Below are 13,559 nucleotides of genomic sequence, written 5' to 3' on the forward strand. Positions count from 1 at the left end.
TATTTATTTTTTTGAACAATAAATTTTTATTGAAGTTTGCAAAAATAAATGGTACAGGAAAGGAAGGAACTTTAACGTTATCCAATAGTACATTGCATCATAAAAAGGGCACGTGACATTTTTTGATCGCTTTTTATTCCGATTTTTGTGAGGCAGAATGACCAAAAACCAGCTATTCATGAATTTCTTTTGGGGGAGGCGTTTATACCATTCTGCGTTTGATAAAATTGATAAAGCAGTTATATTCTTTGGGTCAGTACAATTACAGCGATACCTCATTTATATTTTTTTAATGTTTTGGCGCTTTTATACGATGAAAACTATTTTATAGAAAAAATAATTATTTTTGCATCGCTTTATTCTGAGGACTATAACTTTTTTATTTTTTCGCTGATTATGCTGTATGGCGGCTCGTTTTTTGCGGGACAAGTTGACGTTTTCAGCCGTACCATGGTTATTTATATCAGTCTTTTTGTTCGCGTGTTATTCCACTTTTTGCTTGGCGGTATGAGAATAAAGAGTTGTTTTTTGCCTTTTTTTTTACGGTGTTCACTGAAGAAGTTAACTAATGATATAGTTTTATAGATGGGGTCGTTACGGACGCGGCAATACTAAATATGTGTACTTTTGTTTGTTTTTTTAATTTAGATAAAGATGTATTTTTAGGAACATTTTTTTTTGTGGGGGGGATTTTTTTTAAACTTTTTTTTTACACATGTGAATATTTTTATTTTTACACTATAACATCGCCCCAGGGGGGCATCATGTTATAGTGCAAGATCACTGATCTGACACTTTGCTGTGCACTGTGTCAGATCAGCGATCTGACGTGCACTTCTGGAGGCTTCCCGACGCCTGCTCTGAGCAGGCGCAGTGAAACCACCTCCCTGCAGCACCTGGATGCCACGGCCATCTTGGATCCGGGCCTGCTGCAGGGAGGAGGTAAGAGACCCTCGCAGCAATGCGATCACATCGTGTTGCTACGGGGGTCTCAGGGAAGCCCGCAGGGAGCCCCTTCCCTGCGCGATGCTTCCCTATACCGCCGGCACACTGCGATCATGTTTGATTGCACTGTGACGGGGATTAATGTGCCGGAGGCGCGAATGACGTACTATCCCGTCGGTGGTCATACGGGCCCACCCCACCTCGACAGGATAGTACGTCACATGTCAGAAAGGGGTTAATCCAAATAGATGCTGTGGAATCACCTAAAAAAGGCGGTTCATGCTCGGAAACCCTCCAATGTAGCCGAATTACTACAATTCTTCAAAGATGAATGGGCCAAAATTCCTCCACAGAGTTGTAAAAGATTCATTGCAAGTTATCGCAAATGCTTGATTGCAGTTATTGCTACTAAGGGTGGTCAAACCAGTTATTAGGTTTAGGGGGGCATATCTTTTTCATACAGGGCCTTGTAGGTTTGGAATTCTTTTTCCCTTTATAATAAAGACCTTCATTTAAAAACATTTTGTGTTTACTTGTGTTATCTTAGTCTAATATTAAAATTTGCTTGATGACATGAAACATTTAAATGTGATAATTATGCAAAAGAATAGGAAGGGGGCAAACACTGTTGCACAACTGTATAAGAATTAAAGTATAGAAAAGGGAATCCGTTCCTAATTATGGTGGTGAAAACCTACTATATACTTTAAAAAATGGATCCCATCAGCTGTTTTTACAAACAAGAAATGGATCATAGATGTAAATAATTACTTGCAACATGAACATTTTTATTACTGTCATATACACAAACTATAAAGACATTTGTTACATGGAGATTGTGGATTTAAAGAAACCGTTATGAATGGCAGACCACAGATTGGCAGATAGGGTGTCGGGGAAAAAAAAAAAAAGAGGAAGAAGTGTTGGGTATTTTTTTCTTTGGGAGTCGGGGGGGGGGTGTTTGCAATACTCTTGTCCATATAGTGAATATATAAATATATCACAATATGAAATATTTATGCTAATGTTGTATTGCTTTTTCGATTAGAAATGTCTATTAGGAACTGCATGCACTTTAATCATAATGTAAGTACTAAGTATCGTTTCCTTTGTCATTCACTTATTTGTCGTTACTGATTGTCTCTGTTATGTGTTGTCTACCAGTGTTTGTATAAATATATAGTTTCTCCCCTGTGTGAGTTCTCTGGTGTTTAACAAGAGTTGATCTATCTGCAAAACATTTCCCACATTCTGCACATGAAAAAGGTTTCTCCCCTGTATGAGTTCTCTGATGGACAACTAAATGTGATTTACGATAAAAACATTTCCCACATTCCGCACATGAAAAAGGTCTCTCCCCTGTGTGAGTTCTCTGGTGTTTATCAAGAGATGATCTCTCTGCAAAACATTTCCCACATTCTGCACATGAAAAAGGTTTATCCCCTGTGTGAGTTCTCTGGTGCTTAAGAAAATTTGATTTCTCTGCAAAACATTTCCCACATTCTAAACGGGAACATGGCTTTTTCCCTATGTGAGTTCTCTGGTGTTTAACAAGATATGATTTCTCTGCAAAACATTTCCCACATTCTAAACACGAATATGGCTTCTTCCCTGTGTGAAGTATCTGGTGTTTACCAAGATTTGATTTATCTGCAAAACATTTCCCACATTCTAAACACGAATATGGCTTCTTCCCTGTGTGAAGTGTCCGGTGTCTAAGACGACTTGGTTTATCTGCAAAACATTTCCCACATTCTGAGCATGAAAAAGGTTTCGCCCCTGTGTGAGTTCTCTGATGGACAACTAAAATTGATTTCTGATTAAAGCATTTCCCACATTCTGAACATAAAAAAGGTTTCTCCCCGGTGTGAGCTCTCTGGTGTGTAACAAGACGAGATTTCGTTGTAAAATATTTACCACATTCTACACATGAAAAAGGTTTCTCCCCTGTGTGAGTTCTCTGGTGTTTTACAAAAGTTTGTCTATATGCAAAACATTTCCCACATTCTGCACATGAAAAAGGTTTCTCCCCTGTGTGAGTTCTTTGATGGACAACTAAAGTTGATTTGTGTTGAAAACATTTCCCACATTCTGCACATGAAAAAGGTTTCTCTCCGGTGTGCGTTTTCTGATGGACAACTAAACTTGATTTGTGTTGAAAACATTTCCCACATTCTGCACATGAAAAAGGTTTCTCCCCTGTGTGAGCTCTCTGGTGTGTAACAAGATGAGATTTCGTTGTAAAATATTTCCCACCTTCTATACATGAAAAAGGTCTATCCCCTGTGTGAGTTCTTTGGTGTTTAACAAGAGTTGATCTATCTGCAAAACATTTCCCACATTCTGCACATGAAAAAGGTTTCTCCCCTGTATGAGTTCTCTGATGGACAACTAAATGTGAATTACGATAAAAAAATTTCCCACATTCCGCACATGAATAAGGTCTCTCCCCTGTGTGAGTTCTCTGGTGTTTAACAACAGATGATCTCTCTGCAAAACATTTCCCACATTCTGCACATGAAAAAGGTTTCTCCCCTGTGTGAGTTCTCTGGTGTTTAACAAAATTTGATTTATGTGCAAAACATTTCCCACATTCTGAACATGAATATGGCTTCTCCCCTGTGTGAATTCTTTGGTGAATAGCAAGAGATGATTTAAGTAGAAAACAATTCCCACATTCTGGACATGAATAAGGTTTCTCCCCTGTGTGAACTCTCTCATGTCTAACAAACTTTGATTTGTGGTTAAAATATTTCCCACACTCAGCACAAGAAAATCTTCTCTCCTTTATATGATTTTCTTTAGAAGTAAAAATAATCTTTTTGAGGGAAAAATATTTTCTATTTTCTGCAGTTGATAATGGATTCTTTGGTGTAAAAGCAGTCTGATCTTTAGTGCCTCTTTTATTTTTCTTAATAGTTTGTGATGAATCAGAAGGTAGGAACAGTTGAAAAGGATCAAATGATAGATCTTTGCTGTGAATGGATGATGGAATATCTGGAGTAATGGAATTCACTTCAGTTATATCTTGTGTGATCGCAAGGTCATCAGATTCAGAAATTGTAGATGTCACTTGTCCGTGTGATCTCCTGCTACAGTCATCTGCCAAGAATAAATAATATTTTAAAATAAAATCTCTATAAAAAAAGGGGATTAGACCTACCGGTAATATTGTTTCCAGGAGTCCATCCTGACAGCACCATGGAGGTTGTCCTTCCTTATAGGGACAGGAAACACAAGAGAGGTTAAAAGACCCCTGCCACCCACACTCGCCAGTCATTTTCCAAGTACAACACCAGAATGGTTGCAATTCTTATTTATTGAAATTCTGTACAAGTTAATCATCACCAATACAAAGTTTAACGGAGGGAATTACCAGTGCTGTCAGCATGGACTTCTGGACACCATATTACCGGTAAGTCTAATCCCCGTTTTCCAGGACTCCCTCCTGACAGCACCATGGAGAATTCCAAAGTACTTTAGCTCTAGGGCATGACTACTGCCTGCAGAACCTTCTGGCCGAAGACCATCTGGCTACCCATCAAGGTATCTAGCTTATAATATCTACAAAATGTCTTCAGGCTACATCATGTAGCTGCACTACAAATCTGATCTACCGAGGCCCCTTTCCTTTTCGGCCCATGATGTTGCAACTGCTATGGTGAAATGGGCCCTGAGGCCCTCGTGAAGGACCAATTTCTTGGCCTTGTATGCTAAGGAGATATCATTATAAGGTCATTATCCATCTAGCTAAAGAAGATTTTGATGCTCTTTTTCCCGTATTTTTACCCCCATACTGGACAAACAGATTAGTGTCCTGTCTCCACTCACGAGTAGCTTCCAGATAGTGAAAGACTGCTTTCCTACATCCAAAGAGAGTAAGAATTTCTCCTTAAGGTTTTTTGAGGCCTGGCAGAAGGAGGGAAGTATTATCTCTTGATTTTAGTTTCGGGAAAAAAAACACTTTGGGCAGAAAAACGGGGTTAAGTCTTAGAATGATACGGTCATCAAAAAGCTGACTATAAAAAAGAGTTCTGGATTGAAAGAGCCGAATATCTCCAAGTCTTCTAGCTGAGGTGATGGCCACTAAAAATAGTCTTGAGCGTGAGTTTTGCAACGTTAATATCTTTTACCAACTCATAAGGGGACCTACACAGGGCATTGAGGACTAGATTCAAATCCTGTGAAGGGACCGATTTCCTTCTTGTGGGCCTTAATCTCTGAATGGCTCTAGAGAAACATGCTACCCATGGTTGAGATGCCAGGGGGAATCGAAGAAAATACTCAGGGCTGCTGTCTGCACCTTCAGCTTGATTGGCTTTAACCCTTTATTAAATCCTGCCTGGAAAAAATCCAGGAGCATTGGGATGTCAGGCTGGGAAAAGTCTATGAAAGAGCTACCACATTGCAGACAAAACCTCTTCCAGATCTTATTGTAAATTGTGCATGTCATGGGTTTACAGCTGGTCTGGATAGTGGAGATTACCTGGTCAGAGAGACCTCGAGCTCTTAAGATTTTTCTTTCAGGATCCACACTGATAACTGAAGACTCTACGGATCCAGATGAAGAACTGGTCCCTGAGAAAGCAAGTCTTCTCTCTCTGGAAGGAGCAGATCTCCCCGGGACATCTTCCTCAGCAAAAGATACCAGCTTCGTCTTGGCCAAAACGGAACAACCAGCATCACCAAAGCTCCTTCTTCCTGGATCTTCCTGAGGACTCTTGGAACAGTGCAATGGGGGAGGCGTACAGGAGCGCTCTTTTTCATACCTGGTTTAAGGCATCAACCCCTTATGGGTTGTCTGCTGGATTGAGGGAGTAGAACCTTCAGACTTTGGCATTTCTTCTGGTTACGAAGAGGTCCATGTGGGAGGGGGCTCACCAATGATGACACATAACTGCATATCAGTCCACTTAGTTCCCACTCAGTGGACTGGATCTTCCATCTGCTCAGGTAATCGGCAACTGTGTTCCTGGATCCTTTTAGATGTACAGCTGATATTGACCCAACTCTTTCTTCTGCCCAGACAAGTATCTTTTCAGACATCTTGAAGAGCCTGATGTCTTTGGCCTCCTTGGTGACGAAGAAACAATACCGCTGTCATGTTATCCGACAATCTTATGCCTACCTTGCAAGCAGGTCTGATTCTGCTTCGGGGTCACCCAAACTGCCCGTAACACTCTGAAATTTGAAGACTAGATCCTGATGTCTGGAGACCAAAATCCCTGGAAATACTTCCCTTCTAGATGGTCTCCCTATTTGTCCTTGCTTGCATCTGTGATGACTGTTAAGCAAGGCGACAATATCCAAGGACCCCCCTGCGTGATGTTCCTAGAAACGGTCCACCACCTTAGTGACGAATTTAATGCCGGGAATAGTTGGCTCTCTTTGTCCAAAGATATCTGTCTTGTGCCCCAGGCTGAAAGGATTTCGCTCTATAATCCCCTTGTGTGGAACTGATTCCAATGAACGCACGATATGCAGGCTGTTAATGTTTCCAAGACTCTCATTGCCGTCCTTATGGAAGCCAGATTCCGAAAGAGTCGTCGGGTCTTGTTCTTCACACCGCCTCTTGCTTTTCCACTGGTAAAAACGAGACTTTGTCTGGAATCCAGAATAACCCCTAAAAACTTTCCTGGTTCCCAGTAGTAGGTATGATTTTTCTCAGTTTAGGATTCAACTTAAGCCTTCTAAAGTAGAGATCACTAGATTGAGTTGTTCTGCTAGTTCTGCTTCCGAACCAGATATCAGTAAAAAAATCGTCTAAGCACAGGACAATGACCACATCCCTCTGTCTCAGGTAGCTTTGTAAATACTCGAGGAGCTGAAGCAAGACTAAAAGGAAGAGCACAAAACTGGAAGTGGTAGCAGTTGTTCCTTTTCTTTAGGGCGAACCGTAGGTATTACTGAGCGTGCGGGTGAATCGGAACGTGGTAGTATGTGCTTTTTAGGTTTATTGTGCACATCACTGCATTATTGTCTATGAGGGGAATGGTGGTCTTTAGAGACTCCATTCTGAACCTCTTGAATGTTATTCACTGATTCAAGCGCTTCAGGTTTATGATGGTACAAGCATATCAACAAAAAACGCATGTTGAACAAGGTAGAAAATTTTATTAACAACAAAGCAACATGTACATATACAAATATTAAAAAGTAGCCAGTGGTTACTGAAAGATAAAGATAGAGTCAAACAGGTATGGGTGGCACCACCCTGGGAAGGCAAACCTAAAGTAACTCCTATATGGCATTAAATTGTAAAGATGAGCGCTAAATCAAATGTCTATAGCAAATCCAAACTATATAAACCGGGACATTGAAAATACTTCACATTAAGTCAAAATAATAGAATCATGTGGCGTGCCCGTGATTATATACAGGTGATGTTGGAGTGATGCACTGATACTGCCAGAAAGGGTAACAAGACCCCTAAAAATACATGAAAAAACAACTTACCAATGCCCAGGTAATGGTGCCACTTCCCCCTACGCGCGATTCGGCAGCGTGGCTTTGTCGAGGGGAGTGGCATCGCAAGCTAGACAAGCCCCTTTTAAACCCAGGAGGGACCAATCACGGCATAGCGAGCCCCAGGTCATGTGACCGCAGAAGACAGGAAGTCAGTGCAGGGGCCGCCGGTATTTGTAGTTTAATTACAAAGCATTACCCAGATAAAATGTTCGGTCATATGACCCTGGTGGACAGGAAGTCAGGAAAGAGAATGCCGGTATTTATAGTTAGATTTCAATTATAAAGTATTAACTGGATGAAGATGGCTAAATACCCGATCAAATGGCCAATTTTCAGCGCATGCAGGTACCGACAGGACCGCATCAAATGAAGCGGACGAGGGCGTTGTGGCAGGCGGTGAGGCGTCGGAGACGGTCTGCAACCCACATGATCACGTGGGCAGAGAATCGACCCAGCGACCTGCCCACCGCCTCGGATTGACACAATCGTCGGTAGCATGTCCAGGGCATCAGCACGCATGCGCTCCGGCCACAAGGTCAAAAATAACCGTTATGTCCCACCTATTGTCAATCAGACCTGCCACATGAAATATCCAAGGTTGTACCAAACAGTGAAAAGGTCAGCAGTCACTGGGACATATAAAGGACCCCCTCGATAGACATGAATCCACATTTAATACATATGTAAATCAAAAAAAATAAAAATCAGACAAAATAAAAGGATCTAACAGAATGAGATAAACAGACATCCAAAGATAAATGTGTGCAAAAAAGTATTAAATATAATCTTAAGTGAAAAAAGGGGGGGGTTGTTTTGAAGTGCAAACTACCCAAAAAGGGTTCATATAAATATAAATGGTTAAGATGACCAGTGTCTAAAAACAATACGTGTCACCAAATAAGACAGCAACAGAGCGGTGATAAAGTGCAGCAGTGCTATTTTAATATAAAAGAAGAGTAGACAGAAAGTCTACACATAACAAGCAAAACATACAGATCATAGCTAATTACTGAAGTGCAAAAAGATGGAAGAACTAGAAGCAGAAATATCTACAGGTAACTTTGACATAGTGGGAATAACCAAGACATGGTTAGATGAAAGCTATGACTGGGCAGTTAACTTACAGGGTTACAGTCTGTTTAGAAAGGATCGTAAAAATCGGAGAGGAGGAGGGGTTTGTCTCTATGTAAAGTCTTGTCTAAAGTCCACTTTAAGGGAGGATATTAGCGAAGGAAATGAGGATGTCGAGTCCATATGGGTCGAAATTCATGGAGGGAAAAATGGTAACAAAATTCTCATTGGGGTCTGTTAGAAACCCCCAAATATAACAGAAACCATGGAAAGTCTACTTCTAAAGCAGATAGATGAAGCTGCAACCCATAATGAGGTCCTGGTTATGGGGGACTTTAACTACCCGGATATTAACTGGGAAACAGAAACCTGTGAAACCCATAAAGGCAACAGGTTTCTGCTAATAACCAAGAAAAATTATCTTTCACAATTGGTGCAGAATCCAACCAGAGGAGCAGCACTTTTAGACCTAATACTATCTAATAGACCTGACAGAATAACAAATCTGCAGGTGGTCGGGCATCTAGGAAATAGCGACCACAATATTGTACAGTTTCACCTGTCTTTCACTAGGGGGACTTGTCAGGGAGTCACAAAAACACTGAACTTTAGGAAGGCAAAGTTTGACCAGCTTAGAGATGCCCTTAATCTGGTAGACTGGGACAATATCCTCAGAAATAAGAATACAGATAATAAATGGGAAATGTTTAAGAACATCCTAAATAGGCAGTGTAAGCGGTTTATACCTTGTGGGAATAAAAGGACTAGAAATAGGAAAAACCCAATGTGGCTAAACAAAGAAGTAAGACAGGCAATTAACAGTAAAAAGAAAGCATTTGCACTACTAAAGCAGGATGGCACCATTGAAGCTCTAAAAAACTATAGGGAGAAAAATACTTTATCTAAAAAACTAATTAAAGCTGCCAAAAAGGAAACAGAGAAGCACATTGCTAAGGAGAGTAAAACTAATCCCAAACTGTTCTTCAACTATATCAATAGTAAAAGAATAAAAACTGAAAATGTAGGCCCCTTAAAAAATAGTGAGGAAAGAATGGTTGTAGATGACGAGGAAAAAGCTAACATATTAAACACCTTCTTCTCCACGGTATTCACGGTGGAAAATGAAATGCTAGGTGAAATCCCAAGAAACAATGAAAACCCTATATTAAGGGTCACCAATCTAACCCAAGAAGAGGTGCGAAACCGGCTAAATAAGATTAAAATAGATAAATCTCCGGGTCCGGATGGCATACACCCACGAGTACTAAGAGAACTAAGTAATGTAATAGATAAACCATTATTTCTTATTTTTAGGGACTCTATAGCGACAGGGTCTGTTCCGCAGGATTGGCGCATAGCAAATGTGGTGCCAATATTCAAAAAGGGCTCTAAAAGTGAACCAGGAAATTATAGGCCAGTAAGTCTAACCTCTATTGTTGGTAAAATATTTGAAGGGTTTCTGAGGGATGTTATTCTGGATTATCTCAATGAGAATAACTGTTTAACTCCATATCAGCATGGGTTTATGAGAAATCGCTCCTGTCAAACCAATCTAATCAGTTTTTATGAAGAGGTAAGCTATAGGCTGGACCACGGTGAGTCATTGGACGTGGTATATCTCGATTTTTCCAAAGCGTTTGATACCGTGCCGCACAAGAGGTTGGTACACAAAATGAGAATGCTTGGTCTGGGGGAAATTGTGTGTAAATGGGTTAGTAACTGGCTTAGTGATAGAAAGCAGAGGGTGGTTATAAATGGTATAGTCTCTAACTGGGTCGCTGTGACCAGTGGGGTACCGCAGGGGTCAGTATTGGGACCTGTTCTCTTCAACATATTCATTAATGATCTGGTAGAAGGTTTACACAGTAAAATATCGATATTTGCAGATGATACAAAACTATGTAAAGCAGTTAATACAAGAGAAGATAGTATTCTGCTACAGATGGATCTGGATAAGTTGGAAACTTGGGCTGAAAGGTGGCAGATGAGGTTTAACAATGATAAATGTAAGGTTATACACATGGGAAGAAGGAATCAATGTCACCATTACACACTGAATGGGAAACCACTGGGTAAATCTGACAGGGAGAAGGACTTGGGGATCCTAGTTAATGATAAACTTACCTGGAGCAGCCAGTGCCAGGCAGCAGCTGCCAAGGCAAACAGGATCATGGGGTGCATTAAAAGAGGTCTGGATACACATGATGAGAGCATTATACTGCCTCTGTACAAATCCCTAGTTAGACCGCACATGGAGTACTGTGTCCAGTTTTGGGCACCGGTGCTCAGGAAGGATATAAAGGAACTAGAGAGAGTACAAAGGAGGGCAACAAAATTAATAAAGGGGATGGGAGAACTACAATACCCAGATAGATTAGCAAAATTAGGATTATTTAGTCTAGAAAAAAGACGACTGAGGGGCGATCTAATAACCATGTATAAGTATATAAGGGGACAATACAAATATCTCGCTGAGGATCTGTTTATACCAAGGAAGGTGACGGGCACAAGGGGGCATTCTTTGCGTCTGGAGGAGAGAAGGTTTTTCCACCAACATAGAAGAGGATTCTTTACTGTTAGGGCAGTGAGAATCTGGAATTGCTTGCCTGAGGAGGTGGTGATGGCGAACTCAGTCGAGGGGTTCAAGAGAGGCCTGGATGTCTTCCTGGAGCAGAACAATATTGTATCATACAATTAGGTTCTGTAGAAGGACGTAGATCTGGGGATTTATTATGATGGAATATAGGCTGAACTGGATGGACAAATGTCTTTTTTCGGCCTTACTAACTATGTTACTATGTATATACAGTACACACCAAAAGTTTGGACACACCTTCTCATTTAAAGATTTTTCTGTGTTTTCATGACTATGAAAATTGTAAATTCACACTGAAGGCATCAAAACTATGAATTAACACATGTGGAATTATATACTTAACAAAAAAAGTGTGAAACAACTGAAAATATGTCTTATATTCTAGGTTCTTCAAAGTAGCCACCTTTTGCTTTGATGACTGCTTTGCACATTCTTGGCACTCTCTTGATGAGCTTCAAGAGGTAGTCACCGGAAATGGTTTTCACTTCACAGGTGTGCCCTGTCAGGTTTAATAAGTGGGATTTCTGCCCTTATAAATGGGTTTGGGACTATCAGTTGTGTTGAGCATAAGTCTGGTGGATACACAGCTGATAGTCCTACTGAGTAGACTGTTAGAATTTGTATTATGGTAAGAAAAAAGCAGCTAAGTAAAGAAAAACGAGTGGCCATCATTACTTTAAGAAATAAAGGTCAGTCAGTCTGAAAAATTGGGAAAACTTTGAAAGTGTTCCCAAGTGCAGTTGCAAAAACCATCAAGCGCTACAAAGAAACTGGCTCACATGAGGATCGCCCCAGGAAAGGAAGTCCAAGAGTCACCTCTGCTTCGGAGGATAAGTTTATCCGAGTCACCAGCCTCAGAAATCGCAGGTTAACAGCAGCTCAGATTAGAAACCAGGTCAATGCCACACAGAGTTCTAGCAGCAGACACATCTCTACAACAACTGTTAAGAGGAGACTTTGTGCAGCAGGCCTTCATGGTAAAATAGCTGCTAGGAAACCACTGCTAAGGACAGGCAACAAGCAGAAGAGTTGTTTGGGCTAAAGAACACAAGGAATGGACATTAGACCAGTGGAAATCTGTGCTTTGGTCTGATGAGTGCAAATTTGAGATCTTTGGTTCCAACCACCGTGTCTTTGTGCGACGCAGAAAAGGAGAACCAATGGACTCTACATCCTTGGTTCTCACCGTGAAGCATGGAGGAGGAGGTGTGATGGTGCTTTCCTGGTGACACTGTTGGGGATTTATTCAAAATTGAAGGCATACTGAACCAGCATGGCTACCACAGAATCTTGCAGCGGCATGCTATTCCATCCGGTTTGTGTTTAGTTGGACCATCATTTATTTTTCAACAGGACAGTGACCCCAAACACACCTCCAGGATGTGTAAGGGCTATTTGACCAAGAAGGTGAGTGATGGGTTGCTACGCCAGATGACTTGGCCTCCACAGTCACCAGACCTGAACCCAATCGAGATGGTTTGGGGTGAGCTGGATCGCAGAGTGAAGGCAAAAGGGCCAACAAGTGCTAAGCATCTCTGGGAACTCCTTCAAGATTTTTGGAAGACCATTTCTGGTGACTACCTCTTGAAGCTCATCAAGAGAATGCCAAGAGTGTGCAAAGCCGTCATCAAAGCAAAAGGTGGCTACTTTGAAGAACCTAGAATATAAGACATATTTTCAGTTGTTTCACACTTTTTTGTTAAGTATATAATTCCACATGTTAATTTATAGTTTTGATGCCTTCAGTGTGAATGTACAATTTTCATAGTCATAAAAATACAGAAAAATCTTTAAATGAGAAGGTGTGTCCAAACTTTTGGTCTGTATTGTAGATCATCCAAATAACACACCAATGGATGCATCATTAATACAGTGGAACCCAGGGAAGAGAAAAAGTAAGAAAAATAAGACCGAAAAAAATAATAATGATGAATGATGAATTACAATAATAATGATGAATGATGAATTACAACCCGTCAAACTATTATAGAGTCCTATAATGAGGTATCACCCCAGAACGTTGAGTCCCTAGCTATGAGCCCAGGTCAACAATAGTCTAATAAACCAGAGTAAGGCTATGTGCACACGTTCAGGATTTTTCGTGTTTTTTTCGCTATAAAAATGCGATAAAACCACAAAAAAAAGCATACATTAAGCATCTTATTATTAGAATGCAATCCGCAATTTTTGTGTACATGTTGCATTTTTTTCCGCTGCTGAATCGCATTCCGGAAAAAAACGCAGTATGTTCATTCCTTGTGCGGAATCGCGGGTATTCCGAACATAGGAATGCACTGATCCGCTTACTTTCCGCATGGGGCTATGCCCACGATGCGGATAGTAAGCGGATCATGTGCAGTTGGTACCCAGGGTGGAGGAGAGGAGACTCTCCTCCAGGCCCTGGGAACTATATAATTGTAAAAAAAAAAAAAAGAATTAAAATAATAAATCGTGATATTCTAACCTTCCGGCGTCCCTC

At 40.7% G+C, this 13,559-nt stretch overlaps 1 protein-coding gene across 1 annotated transcript in view; it reads right to left on the reverse strand.

Moving 5' to 3' along the window:
* Positions 1–299: 299 nt before the first annotated feature.
* LOC138663872 (zinc finger protein 420-like) overlaps positions 300–13,559 on the reverse strand; it is a 62,959-nt gene continuing 49,699 nt past the window's right edge. Inside the window, exon 7 of the mRNA XM_069750236.1 lies at positions 300–4,047. Coding sequence (XP_069606337.1) covers positions 2,066–4,047 — 1,982 coding nt within the window. The 3' untranslated portion in view covers positions 300–2,065. The remainder of the gene's footprint in view (positions 4,048–13,559) is intronic.

This window comes from Ranitomeya imitator, chromosome 2, assembly GCF_032444005.1.
Source record: "Ranitomeya imitator isolate aRanImi1 chromosome 2, aRanImi1.pri, whole genome shotgun sequence".
Taxonomy (NCBI): Eukaryota; Metazoa; Chordata; class Amphibia; order Anura; family Dendrobatidae; genus Ranitomeya; species Ranitomeya imitator.